This window comes from Oryx dammah, unplaced genomic scaffold, assembly GCF_014754425.2.
Source record: "Oryx dammah isolate SB20612 unplaced genomic scaffold, SCBI_Odam_1.1 HiC_scaffold_13, whole genome shotgun sequence".
NCBI lineage: Eukaryota > Metazoa > Chordata > Mammalia > Artiodactyla > Bovidae > Oryx > Oryx dammah.
In genome coordinates, this window is record NW_024070197.1 from 3,255,921 (window position 1) to 3,269,899 (window position 13,979).

Here is a 13,979-nt window from a genome sequence, read left to right on the forward strand (position 1 = left end):
GTCCCCTGGAGCCCCATCTGACCCTAACCCTCACCCCCCTCCCGGCCAGTCCCCTGGCGCCCAGCACACCTGCACAGGGCTCCAAGCACGTGCTCGTGGAAGGGGCTGTGTTCTGTCCGCACGAGGGCCACGAGCTGCTGGACCATGCCCATGGCGCACAGGGTCCCTGGGGAAGGGCCACAGGGTCAGAGGAGCAGCCATCCTCCCGTGCACTCCCCCGGGGAACCACCCTAGCTCCCCGCCCGGGCCGCCCCACCTTTGTGTTCAGGGTGGCCCACCAACAGGTTCTGCAGCAGGAACGCCGACTTGACCTTGAGCTTCTGCACCTGCTGCTGCATGGCCCGCATCAACACGGAGAAGCCGTCCAGGCGGAGGAACTGCAGCAGCCCGGCCTCCTGCTCCCGGACCAGGCCTGGGGAGGGGGGGGAGGCAGGGCCTTGAGGTCCCAGTCACCATCACCATCACCACCGCCAATATCATCATCGTTACCACTACCATCAGCACTAGCAACACCAGTCACCACCATCACAACCACAACCGTCATTATAAACACCACAACCGTCACCTGCAAGACCACCACCGTCATCACCATCATCACCACAAATACCATCGCCACCACCACCACCACAAACACCACAATCATCACCTTCTGGACCACCATTCTCACCATCACCATCATCACCACCGTCACCACTGTGGATTTCTAGGGGCCCATGCTTCACAAGCATTACCTTTAAATATTTTTAGCTGAGACACAATTCCACAGCCTGTACAATTTACCTTTTTAAAGTATACAGTTCAGTGGTTTTCAGTACATTCACAAGGTGGGCTGACCGTAACTATCTAACAAAAGAATGTTTTCATCACTCCCAAAAGAATCCCTGTACTGGTTAGTGGTCTGTCCGGCAACTGGCGACCACTGGCCCGCTTTCCATGGATGTGCCCATTCCGCACATTTCACAGGAATGGAATCATACACTCTGTGGCCTCTGTGCCTGGCCTCTCACTCAGCATAGTGTCTTCCAGGCTCATCCAGGTTACAGCGTGAGTCAGTAACTTCCTTCCTTCTAATGACTGACCAGTACCCACTGTATGAATATACATTTTGTTCCTGCATCCTCTGAGGAGCACATTATCTCTTTTTAACTCTCCACACCACCTAGGAGGTGACTCCCATTTTACTGATGAGGAAACTAAGACCAGAGAGCCAGACTACATCAGGAGGGTGCCAGGAACGCTGCACGGCCTCCACACACAATGAGAACCAGCCTGCAGGGTGCGCTTCCAGTTAGGTGCCTGCCCTTGGGCAGGGTATAGGCCAGGACAGATGGGAGTCTCCAGAAACCCGTGGCCGCTAAATACCTGACAAGTGCCCCTGAGGACCTGAGTTGTTAATCTCAGTGGAGTTTCACTCATTTCAGTTTAAGTGAAGCGGTGGTGTGGTATTTGTGGAGCACAACTTTGTCCCTTCACTAGAATTCGCTCCATGCTGATCGCTGAAAATGCAGCCTGAGTTGAGATGCTCACGTGCAGGATACACACCAGGTTTCAAAAATGTAACGTGGCGAAAAATAAAAAGATCTAAAGTAGCTTATTAACATGCCACATAACGATGGGCTGAAACGGTAGTAGTTTGGCTCTGTGGGGTCAAATACACTGTTACTCAGTTTAAACTAAGAAGACTGGCAGATGGGGAGGTAGACGTCATGACCTGCGTCTGCTCAGTGGGCACGGTCTATCGGCTCTGCCGTCAGGCCGTATCCAGGGGCAACGGCTCCCCTCCACTCCAGGGCCTCTCCACTGGGCCTGATCCCTGTGTCCCGGGGCTGCGCTGTGCGCTGGAGGGGGTTGAGTGGCACCCTGGGCCTAAGCCCAGCCGGTGCCAGGAACCTGGAGATGCATCTACCAGGGGACAACCTTCTCCCTCACCACGCCCACTCCTCCGCCATCTGACCCCCTCTTGGTCTGCGGCCAGAGGGTGAACCGCTGTGAGCCTCCACACAGGGCAGCAGGAACAATCAAGAGACCGACCACCAAAGCGGCTGGTAGCACCAGGGCTGGCCAGTCCCCGGCACTTTCCAGATGTTAGCTGCCGCGCAACGGCGTACCCCGCAACCATGCCCACCCCCCCAAAAAAAGACCACAGATGCTACTGAATTGTACACTTAAAAATAGTTATGCAAATTCTACATCAATTTTCTAAAAGATAAAAGGCCTTAGCCATAAGAGAGAAAAATGAAACCTTGTCACTCGCAACAGCATGGATGGGCTTGGAGGTTTTACGTTTGGGGAGGTCAGACAGAGAAAGACATTTGTGTGCTATCACTTATGTGTGGAATCTAGGAAGTAAAACAACTATTGCATGGAACAAAAAAGCAGCAGACTCACAAATGCAGCGGCTGCCAGTGAGGTGGGGGAGGGACAGGGCAGGGGTGGGTTTTGCTGCTAAGTTGCTTCAGTCGTGTCCGACTCTGCAACCCCACAGACGGCAGCCCACCAGGCTCCCCTGTCCCTGGGGTTCTCCAGCAAGAACACTGGAGTGGGTTGCCATTTCCTTCTCCAACGCATGAAAGCGAAAAGTGAAAGTGAAGTCACTCAGTCATGTCCGACTCTTCGCGACCCCATGGACTGCAGCCCACCAGGCTCCTCCGTCCATGGGATTTTCCACGCAAGAGTACTGGAGTTGGGGGGTGGGTTTTAAGAGGTATCAAAAAAATGAATAAGAGGCATTACTTCCTAAGCTCCTGGGGTGGGGAATAAGGGGGGTGCGGTCTGGGACTGCGTACTTCTCTGCAGAAGTGGACTGCCCATTGTCAGGACACTCCCGCAGCACCCCTTGTGGGAGGATCCCCCCGCCCAAGGATCCCGCTGCCTGAGGACCCTCGTGACAGGGGTGATCGGCCCAGACGTCCACAGCCCCGCAGCCGACAGCCCTGAGGGGCCTCAGAGCACTCGGGCTGGGCCTCGACCTGTGTCTCGAGGGTCTGCTAGCTGAGCAGAGTGGCCCCAGGCCCCACCCCCCACCCCCGCGGCCGGGACACTCACAGGAGATGGCGAAGAGGGCCTTGACGCGCACCGTGTCACAGGGGTCCCGGTCCAGCAGGCGCAGCAGCTTGCGCAGGGCGCCAAGGCCCAGCACCTGCTCCTGGATGGCCGCCACGTTCTGGCTGCACGTGCCGATGAGCTGTGCCGCTCGCCACCGCAGCCCCGCCGGCCCCGCCTCCAGGTAGCGGCCCACCAGCAGGTGCATGCCCGACAGCTGGCAGAAGTCTGGGAGGAGAGGGCAGCAGGTAGGCCAGGTGAGACAAGCTGAGCTGGGTCCTACCCCCAGATTTACACAGAAGCCCCAACCCCCAGGGGATTCCCAGGGGGTGCTAGTGGCAAAGAACCCACTTGTCAATGCAGAGACACAGGTTCAGTCCCTGGGTGGGGAAGATCCCTTGGAGTAGGGCATGGCAATCCACTCCAGCATTCTTGCCTGGAGATTCCCCATGGACAGAGGAGCCTGGTGGGCTACATACAGTCCATGGGGTCGCAAAGAGTCTGACATGACTGAAGCAACTCAGGACACATACATGCAAAGTGAAATAATGTCACAGGATGAGGCCCTAATACAATAGCAATGGCGCCCTTATAAAAAGAGACCAGGACACAGACAGGCACAGGGGAATGACCACGTAGCACACAGCGAGAAGCTCCCCAAGTACAAGCTAAGGAGAGGGGCCTCAGAAAAAACTGACCCTTAGACTGCCAGGCTTCAGAGCCATGAGAGAACAGACTTCTGGAGCTGAAGCCCCGCAGTCCATGCTGCTTTGTTAGGGCAGCCGGAATGGACGGAAAACCAGCTGAAGCTGAGGGAGCCTGCCTCCAAGGGCTGGCCCTAACTAGGCACCCAAACTGGGGGTCTGTCCAAGGCCGGCGTGTCTCAACAAGGTCAGGGGCCCAGGGTCCAGCCCACTAAATGCCAGTTCTGATGCCCATGGCCTCTGTGACAATCTGAACATCCCCTGAGGAAACAGACCACACCAGACCAGAGGTCTGCAATCTACAGCCCAACACCTGTTTTCTGAATTGGTCAGCTTGGCTGTTCTTCAAAAAGTGAGAGCGAGTTACCATGTGACTGCTCCAACATATGTATCCAAGCCTCAAGAGCAGAAACTGGAATAGATGCTTGCTTGTACCCCAGTGTCCACAGCAGGATTATTTACAATAACCGAAAGGGGAAATGACCAAATGCCTGTCAACTGATGATAGGATGAACGGCACACAGCCTAGCTACACACTAGAGTATTAGCCACAAAAAGGAATAAATTTCTGATACAGCTACGACCTTGAAGACCCTTGAAAATATCACACTTGGAGAAGCAACCCCGTAGCAAAAAGGTCACATATTCTACTATCCCTCGTGCATAAAATGTCCAGAACAGACAAATCCACATCCTTACAACTACACCATGCCACGCCACTCCAAGTGGAAGGGACGACTCGTCCTTCTAGTGGCTTCTCGGCCTTTGAGATGAAACCCACAGTGCCTGCCTTGGCCTGGGAGCCGCTGTATGCCCAGCGCAGGTCACTGCCCAGCCCTCGCCCCTCACTCTCTCTGCTCTGTTCTGCCCAGCTCACTGCTGTTCCCACCCCGGCTGGGCAGGTTCCCACCTCAGGGCCTTTGCACGGGTCGTTCCCTCTGCCTGGGATGCTTTTTTCCGGAGCTGATCCCATGACTCACGGCCTCCCTTCAGGTCTCTGATCACGTGTCACCCCTCAGGGAGGCCTTCTCTGACCACCCATCTAGGACCACCTCATGTCTCTTACTCTGGGGAATGGCACGGGGCTCCCGGCGGACCAGGATGAGATGGTGAGTCCCATCAGGGAGGCAGTGGATGGGACCTGGTGCCATTGTTGCCCCTGTCGGCAAGCAGACCAAGCAGGGTGGGACAGGGCAGTCTCAACTGGGTCCTGAGTCAGAGCCAGAGTGGAGTGGGGAGGCTGGGAGGCTCGGGAGGAGGTGGGCTGCATGGTGCCTGAGGCAAAGGCCAAAGGGCTGGGCTGCAGCAGGACCTGGTGGGGAGGAGGAAGAGGCGGCAAGAGACAGAGGCAGCCGGGAAGGCAGGAGGGGCAGGACCCTGGCGGCGGGGCCAGGCCGCGGCGGGCTGGCTGTACCTGCTGCGTTGTCCATATTCTCACACAGGTCCGCCAGCAGCTCCAGGGCTCCCTCGCGCTCCTGCTGGTCGGCGGCCAGTTCAGCCTCGCCAGCCGAGGAGGGCGTGGGCTGGGACAGCACCTGGAGGCAGTTCTTCATCTGCTCCACCTCCTCCCGTTGGCCCCGGAAGGCGGCCGACATGGCCTCCTGCAGCCACTGGCGCCTCTGCAAGGTGAGGCGGGGTGGGAGGAAGAAGCAAACCATATCAATCATCGACTCAGGAGTAACAGTCATTACCAGCAACAGCCGGGGCGTCCCTGAGGCCCACTGGTTAAGAGGTGGCGCCTCCAGTGCAAGGGGCACAGGTTTGATCCCTGGTCAGGGAAGTTCCGCATGCCAAGAGGCACAGGCAAAGGGAAAACTAATAGTGACGGCCAACACTGAGGGCTGAGTGTCCTTCAACCAACAGATGCCTCCCAGGCACCTTTTCCACTAACGCTCTTTTCTGGACACTGCATCTATGGAGAGACTGGCTGTGGGGCGTGACGGGAAAAGAAGGGTCAGCGACACCTAGGTTCTTGTCCTGAACAACTAGAAAGAGACGGGGCAGATGGCAAGAGAAGCAGGTGTGGAGTGAGACGAGTAGAAATTGGTGCTGATTTCTGAACTTGTTAAGTTTGGGGGATCCATGACATACACAAGGCAACGTATTGAGAAAGACGCCTGAAGCTCAGGAAGGAGGGCCAGCTTGGACCTGGATTTCTCAGCCTTGACCCTACTGACACCGAGCTGGACCGTTCTGCAGTGGGGGTTGTCTGTGCACGGGAGGATGCTGAGCCACATCCGTGACCTCCTCCCACGAGATGCCCACAGCACTGCCCCCATCCCCACAACCCGCCAGTTTGCAACAACCAAGAATGTCTCTGCCCATTGCCAAATGTGGTTAAAACCGTCCCTCCAGGAGAGAACCACTGGCCTAGAGATCTAAACTTGAGAGTCGATAGAGTAAAACCTCAATCCAATGTGAGATCACACAGGAAGTGAGTGTAGGAGAGAGTGCTGGTGTGCTTCATGGTCGAGGGACTGGAAAATGAGGGTGAACCAACAGAGGCGATGGGGAAGAAGAGCCAGTGAGTGGGATGAAAACCGGAAAACCATGCTGGTCCATGCTCCAGAAGCCAAATGAAGAAAGAGCTCAAGGGGACAGGGTCGTCATCGAGTGCTGCTCGTAGGTCAAATAAGATAAGCACTGAGAACTGGCCCCTGGGTGTTTTTCTTTTTGGCCCGATTCTGTGCTAAGGGCTCATATGAAGGATCTGAAGTCATAGTCCTGGGTAAATTGGGGCAAGATGTTAATCTTTTCCGTGCCTGTTGGACCACCTCATGGTCCTAGAGGTTCAGTTATTAGGGGAAGCACACTGATTGAAACCGCCCACCCTGGCCAGGCACCATAGTAACCATTTGCACGAGATGTTTTATGACAGGAGATCCTGATAAGGAATACGGAACTAATAAGCCTCCACCAACTGGAAGAGTTCAGGAAAGGTCCAAAGGAGACACCTCGTGTCCGTCCACTTCCCAGCATCCCTCTCGTTAGCATCCATCTTGGCTGAGCGATGCGTGCGCCACCAGGAAAGACTGAATTAGAATGATCGGCCAAAGACCACTTAGAAACGAATCCCATCACCATAAAACCCAACATTGCGAGCCACACGGCCGAGCAGTTCTCCTGGGTTCCCTTACACGACTGCTCTCCACCCAGGTGCCCTTCCCAATAAAATCTCTTGCTTTGTCAGCACATGTGTCTCCTCGGACAACTCATTTCCCAGTGTTAGACAAGAGCCCAGTTTCGGGCCCTGGAAGGGGACCCCTTCCTGCAACACAATGACCTCATGGATGTCACTGTATTAACACCATGTTTCATACACTGCAACTGTCACCGCCAAGTAAACATAACATATAGCAAATATTGTTCTTGACTTCCAGAACAACCTTCCGTGGTTAAGTATTAATATTACTGCTATTCCCACTTCACAGATGAGAAAATGGAGGCACACAAAGACTTGCCCAAGGGCACACAGTCAGCCATCCACAACACCTAAGTCAAACCTAAGTGGTCTGTCCACAGAACTCTTATGAGAGTCTGCTCTTAATGAGAATATCCTGCTGCCTTCAGGAGCACAGCCTGTGTACCAGGTGTGATGTTGAGACCCACTTCAACAGGACTCTCAGAACCACCCTGTGAAGGGCCACTCCTTATCATCAACATCAACTTGCAACTGAGAATCGATGCTCAGAAAGATGCAGTGAAACCCCCAAGGTCACACAGCTTAACATACTGAAGCCATGTCTGTCTCGCTCTGGCGTGCCCTTGCGTTTTCTTTTCTTACCATGAGGTTATTCTGCCTTCCCGCACAGTGCAGGGTCCCGGGATCTGACTTTCAGTCTACAGTAACTCTATGGAGCACAAATACAGCCTCCTATGCCTTCACACAGGCACTACCGCCCCTCCCCAGACATCTCTGTTCCCACAACCCTCACCCCACCTTCTCGGGCCCCCGCCCTTTACCTCCTCACTCATGGGTTCTGGAGGGGGGTCTGGCTCTTCAGAGCCCGCCGTGATGGCCATCTGCAGCAGGCCTTGGAGGTTTCGCGGGGGCGGGGGATGGCCCGAGCCGCCCTCGGAGGAGCCGCTGCCCCCTGACGAGCAATCCTGGGAGGCTGAGGGCAGCGCCAGGGGAAGGCGACTGCCCCCGGAGCCCTGGTTCGCCATGGGCAGTTTGCGAAGAAAGGAAGAACGTGTTGGGGTAGGGGGTGGTCACCGCTGAAGTAGCTCTGGCGTCCTGAAGAGTCGACTCCTGGGGGTCTGCTGAGAAGGTGGCGTTTTAGGCGAGCTCGGCGGCCCCGCATGACTCCAAACCACGCTGCCCACATCTCCTCTAACCACGGCCCCATTTTTTTCTTTCATACCAACAGGCCCCTTCCCCAAAGTCAGCAGTCCCTCCCTCCTCCCTAGCAACAGGCCCCACCCACTCTCCCTAGCAACCCCCTCCTCCATCTCCACCGCGGTCGTTCCCATCTCTTAGCAACCCCACCGCCCAACCTTCAGAGCAAGAAGCCCTCCCTTTGGTCATCTTAGCGACAGGTCCCCTCCCTCCTGTCCGATGAGGGGAGCCAGAGCGGGGCGGACCTCACCTACCCGAGCCTCGTGTCGCCGCCGCTACCGAAGATAGACTCGCCCGCACCTGACTCTGCTGGGCGCCGCCATATTGACCGGAAACACGCACGGTCTGGCCCGGAAGTTCTCGGCGCAGCCACACCAATTGGGGCCGTGAGGCGGATTCCCCGGGCTCTTAAGTTCTTCCCACCTGGCGGGACACCTGGCTCGGCCCGGCCCCTCGCCCCGGCCACGCCCGGCGCGCGCGCACCCTGGCCGAAGCCCCGCCCCGCCTCGGGCCCCGCCCCCGATAAGCCCCACCTCCTCACCCTCACTGCAGGCTCCACCCCTGCCCCGTGTAGGCCCCGCCCTCCGGCCTGGCTCCGCCCGCTAGGCCCCGCCCACACCCACGCCCCCTTGTCCCGATTCTGCGCTCCGTCCCGCCCCGCTGCTTCAGGCTCCGCCCCTGTTCCAGGGCTTTCGGCCACTCCCAGCTAAGACCCGCCCCGCGGGCCGGACCGCCCGCCGCTCCCCGTTAAGCCCCGCCCCCCTCTGGCCACCCTCCCCACCACCACCCGCCCAACCACCACCACCCCCACCCCGTTATAGTTAACAGCTGGAGTCCCGCACCGTTGGGGCCCTTTCAACTCTGCCCGGGTCTCCCCGTGCTCTCAGCACTAATATCTGAGCCGGGCGTCGTCTGGCCTATCGCAGCCCGCTCTTGGCCTCTATTTCCCCTTTCCTCGTAGGGAGCTCCCCGTTCTCCCCACTGCACCTCCTGTGCAGACCACTCTTATCGTTCTCCCAGCGTCTCCCTCGTGGAGTCTTCTCTGGGTTCTGCCAGGTGCACCAGAGGTGATTCTTGAAGCCTGGAAGTAAAATACCTGGGCAAGGTGGTTTAGGCAGCTCGAGGCCTGCCTGCACCAGATTTAGGGTTCAGGTCTGGGACTGTGGGACTGTGGGCTAGGCTTAAAGAAATCCTAATTCTATCTAGTCTTCATACAAGGCCCTCCCACTCTAGGAAAAGGTTATACTCAACTTTGGTGGGGCCCACAATCAGGTATATTGAGCGCACTGCTGGGTGTGGGATGTGCCAGGAGATCTTTTACACAGAGATGGGAAGACCAAACGTGTGTATGTGTGTGTAGCACTGAGGAGGACGATTGTCAGACATGGATCTGGGCCCCTGGATACTCCATTTCCTATCTGTTAACAGATTACTGAAAAACTTGGTGGCTTACTTACAGTTCAGAAGCCCAACGTGGGTCTCACTGAGTTCAAGTAGTTAAAATCAAGGTTGTGTTCCTTCTGGGGGCTCCAGGGAAGAATCTGTTTCCCAGCCTTTTCCAGCTTCTAGAGGCTGCCCACATTCCTTGGTTTGTGGCTACATCATTTTGGCTTCTTTTTTTTTTTTTTTCTGCTCTGGTCTTAGCTGTGGTTGCAGCATGTGGGATCTATTTCCTTAACCTCAAATTGAACCCAGACCCCTGGACCACCAGAGACGTCCCCATTTTGGCTTCGGTTTCCTTCCTTCTCCTGTCTCCTCCTCTGACTGATCTTCCTGCTTCCGCCTCATAAGAATGCTTGTGATTACATTTAGGGCACAATGTAATAACCAGGAAATTTTCCACATCTAAGATTTTCAGCTCCATCACATCTACAAAGACCCTTTTGCTGAGTAAGTTGACATATTCACAGGTTCACAGAATTACGACATGGACATCTTTGGGCATTCCTTGATGACTCAGCAGTAAAGAATCTGCCTGCAATGCAGGAGATGCAGGTTCGATCCCCAGGTTGGGAAGATCCCCACCTTGGAGGAGGGAATGACCACCCATTCCAGTATTCTTGCCTGGAAAATCCCATAGACAGAGGAGCCTGGTGGGCTGCAGTCTGTGCCGTCGCAAAGAATCGGACATGACTAAGTGACTGAGCACACACAGGCAGCCTACTGTACCTGTGTCAGTCGGTTCAGTCGCTCAGTTGTGTCCAACTCTTTGCGACCCCATGAATCGCAGCACACCAGGCCTCCCTGTCCATCACCAACTCCCGGAGTTCACTCAGACTCGCGTCCATCGAGTCAGTGGTGCCATCCAGCCATCTCATTCTCTGTCATCCCCTTCTCCTCCTGTCTCCAATCCCTCCCAGCATCAGGGTCTTTTCCAATGAGTCGACTCTTCGCATGAGGTGGCCAAAGTACTGGAGTTTCAGCTTTAGCATCATTCCTTCCAAAGAACACCCAGGACTGATCTCCTTCAGAATGGACTGGTTGGATCTCCTTGCAGTCCAAGGGACTCTCAGGAGTTTTCTCCAACAGCACAGTTCAAAAGCATCAATTCTTCGGTGCTCAGCTTTCTTCACAGTCCAACTTCTGTGTCTTATGTACACGTGTGTAAAAGTCCATCTAACTATAATACTATTTACATACATTATGATACATAATGCTGAATAATATATGTACCTGTGACATGTAACTGTACATGTCATTACACATATGAACATATGTGTAATATAATGGTAGCCTACATGAAAACTCCCCAGGTACCCTATAAAAGCCATAGCCTTTACAATGACCAATAAGAAGGGTGATCATATAATTTTTCATCCACAAGACACTTGAGAGTGAAAACAGACCCTACTGATAATTACAGAATAAAAGACATAAACCAGGACATATGGTCACCCTGGTTGTTTTGGTTCTGCTTTGTTTTTTGTGTTACGTCATATGGCTTACAGGATCTTAGTTCCCTGACCAGGGATCCAACCCGTGACCCAACACTGAAAGTGCTAAATCTAGCCACTGGACTGCCAGGAAATCCCCTGGTCACCCTGCTTCGAAGGCCCTATTGGGTCTGCTTCCTCACCTTATTTCCTCCCACTGCCCTCTCCACTGTTCCCCTCCAGCCACACTTCAGCCTTGCCATTACACACCAGGCACACTTCTGCCCCAGGGCCTTTGCACAGCTGCTTCCTCTGCCTGGAAGGCTCCTGGTACTTTATCCATGTGGCCTCATTTTCCTTCAATGTCCCTTCACCGAGGAGGCCTCTCTTGGCACCGTAATTGAAAATCACATAGAAAAATCACTCAAGAAGCACCTCCTGGACTTCCCTGGTGGTCCAGTGGTTGAGAATCCACACGCTAAAGCAAACGACATGGGTTTGATCCTTGGTCCAGGAGATTCCACTTGCTGTGGGGGCAACTAAGCCCGTGTACCACAACTGCTGAGCCCGTGTTCGAGAGCCCAACGTGTGCCTAGAGCTGGTACTCCGAAACAAGAGACACCACTGCAAAGCAGCCAGTGCACAGCAACTAGAGAGTAGCCCCCTCTCGCTACAGCTAGAGAAAGCCTGTGCGCAACAACGAAGAGCCAGTGCAGCCAAGGAATAAATAAATACAATTTTAAAGAAACACTTCATGTCCCCCTTCCCTCCTTGTTTCCTCCTTGTCACTGATCATGACTCTGTAACATACCATGTACTTTCCGTTTGTTTGCTTGCTTTAGTTTGATTTTTGGCCTCACAGCTTGTGGGGTACTAGTTCCCCAACCAGGGATGGAAGTCATACCCTCTGCAGTGGAAGCACGGAGTCGTAACCACTGGACCGCCAGGGAATTCCCAGCATGTATATTGATTGTGTACCTTGCTTGTTACCAGCCTCACCCACTGCAGTGAGAGGTCCATGGGACAAGGATCTTGGTTGACTTGCTTCACTGCTGTGACCTCACCACCTGGATCAGTGTCTGGCTCAGATGCGGCACGAAGTATAGCATCATGGAATGAAAGTGGTTGACTAGGAGACTTAAGGCTCATGGGTACACGCTCCAGGAAACTTGGGCATGACACGGGGGCCTAACATCCTTGGCTATCTGACATAGTGGAATCCTAGGTCACACGGAAATCCAGCTGTGCACAGGTTCATGGATGACCCAGAGTGGGGATACATGATTGTAGCGCATGGATGACCCAGAGTGGGGATACATGATTGTAGAGCATGGATGACCCAGAGTGGGGATACGTGATTGTAGCGCATAGATGACCTAGAGTGGAGACATACGGTTATAGTGGAGCCCCCATGAAGAACTAGGGAATCTGATGGTGGACACACAGAATAGATAGCGACCAAAAAATTCACAGGGACCTCAAGGGGTTCTGGAAATTTCTCTGTAGGAGGATTGTGGAGTATTCTCAATGGAGGCATGGATCCAAGACATGTAAAAACATCACCCTGATCTGTGGGTGGATATGGGGCCCCAGTGCGAGTGGGGAAAGGAGGCCGGGATGGGCAGATTGGGGGTGAAGGGGAGCAAAGATGAGCACTGGATCAGCAACTCCCCCAATTCTTTCTCTCTCCCTGCTTCTGCCTCCTTTTTCCCTCTGTCCCTCCCATCTGTCCTATCTCCCCCAGCATCTAGACCTCCACCTGTGTTTACCCCCCATATTTTGGGGTTCCCAGCTCCATGCTCATTTGTCACTCGCTCTCTCCGTCTGTCTCTCTTTGCTCTCTGTCCACCTGTCTCTCTGCTGTTCCTCCTCCCTTGTCTGTCTCCCTCTCTCCCACTTTTCTCCTCTCTCTGACCCTCCATCCTTCCCGTCACCTTCCCCCGGTGCCCCACCTCTGTATTTGTCCCCTCTGCCCCGGTTCTTCTATTTCTGTGCATTTCTCTCTCCATCTCTCTGTCTCTCAGCCACGGTCTCTCTCCTCCATTACCCCCAGTCTCTCCCTGTCTCTGGCCGTTTTCGGTTCATCTCTGCCGGGCTGTCCCTCCGTATCTCTGCGTCTCTAACCCCCGCGACCCCCCCACCCCGAGCCCGTTCCCTGCCTCTCCACCTCTCTTTCCCTTCCCCTATCTCTCTCCATTTCTATCTCTGATTTTCTCCATCCTTCTGTCTCTCCCAGGCACCTTCTCCCCTCTCCTCCGTCTCCCCGTCTCTCTGCTCGCCCCGGGCTCTCCCGTCTCTGCCCGCCTGCGCGCCTGTCCGGCCCCAGCCCCGGTTCTGGCGGTCCCCGTCTCCCGTGCCGTCTGTCTCCTTCCCCCACTCGTGTCAGGCTCCGTCGCCCTTTGTGTCGCCCCGGCTCTGCCCCTCCTGTGTGCCCCGCTCGTCTGCCTCCACGGTCCCTCCTGCATCCTTCCGTTGCTCCCAGCATCCTCCCAGCGCGTCTCCGCGGCTCCGGCGCCCAGGCCCGCCCCCTGCCCCGCTCCCCCTCCCCCTCCGAAAGGGTTAACTTTGGGGAAGGGCCCGGAGTCCCCGGATGGTGATGTCAGCGTGCCGGAGAGAAAGGACGAGGTGGCGGGGGGAGGCGGAGAGGAGGAGGAGGCGGAGGAGAGAGGGCGCGTGGGGGGGGGGGGGGGACCTCGGCCTGCAGCATCCGCCGGCCCGCACCTCAGACCCCCCCGGCGGGGGGAGGCGCAGGAAGGGGGGGGCCGGCCAGAAACGGGCTGGGGAGGGGGGGCCGCGCAGCCCCTCCGGGCCATGCTGACTCCCCGGGCCTGACCCCCCCGGGCCAGCCCCCCCTCCCCCAACTCCGCGGCCCGCCGACGGGGGGGGGGGCCCAGCCCAGCCCCCTGGGGACCCCCGGAGAGGTGGGGGGCAGCCGGGGGGGCCGGGACGGAGCGGCCGCCGGCCCCCACCGGAGGGACGGGGCGACTGGCCGCAGGGGGGGCGGCCGGGGGGCCGGTCGGG

At 56.0% G+C, this 13,979-nt stretch overlaps 1 protein-coding gene across 3 annotated transcripts; it reads right to left on the minus strand.

Moving 5' to 3' along the window:
- Nucleotides 1–6: 6 nt before the first annotated feature.
- Nucleotides 7–8,538, minus strand: HSPBP1 (HSPA (Hsp70) binding protein 1). 3 transcript variants are annotated; one of them, XM_040251915.1, is made up of 6 exons: nt 8,340–8,538; nt 7,710–8,006; nt 5,161–5,365; nt 3,046–3,270; nt 257–412; nt 7–166 (listed from the first exon to the last, which is right to left on the minus strand). In XM_040251915.1, exons 2-6 carry the CDS (start codon nt 7,911–7,913, stop codon nt 24–26), a joined length of 933 nt encoding a protein of 310 aa, XP_040107849.1. In that variant the 5' UTR covers nt 7,914–8,006; nt 8,340–8,538; the 3' UTR covers nt 7–23. The 3 variants fall into 3 exon arrangements, with proteins under 3 accessions (XP_040107849.1, XP_040107851.1, XP_040107850.1); XM_040251917.1 differs by having other exon boundaries at nt 7,710–8,009; XM_040251916.1 differs by having other exon boundaries at nt 8,336–8,538.
- Nucleotides 8,539–13,979: the final 5,441 nt, after the last annotated feature.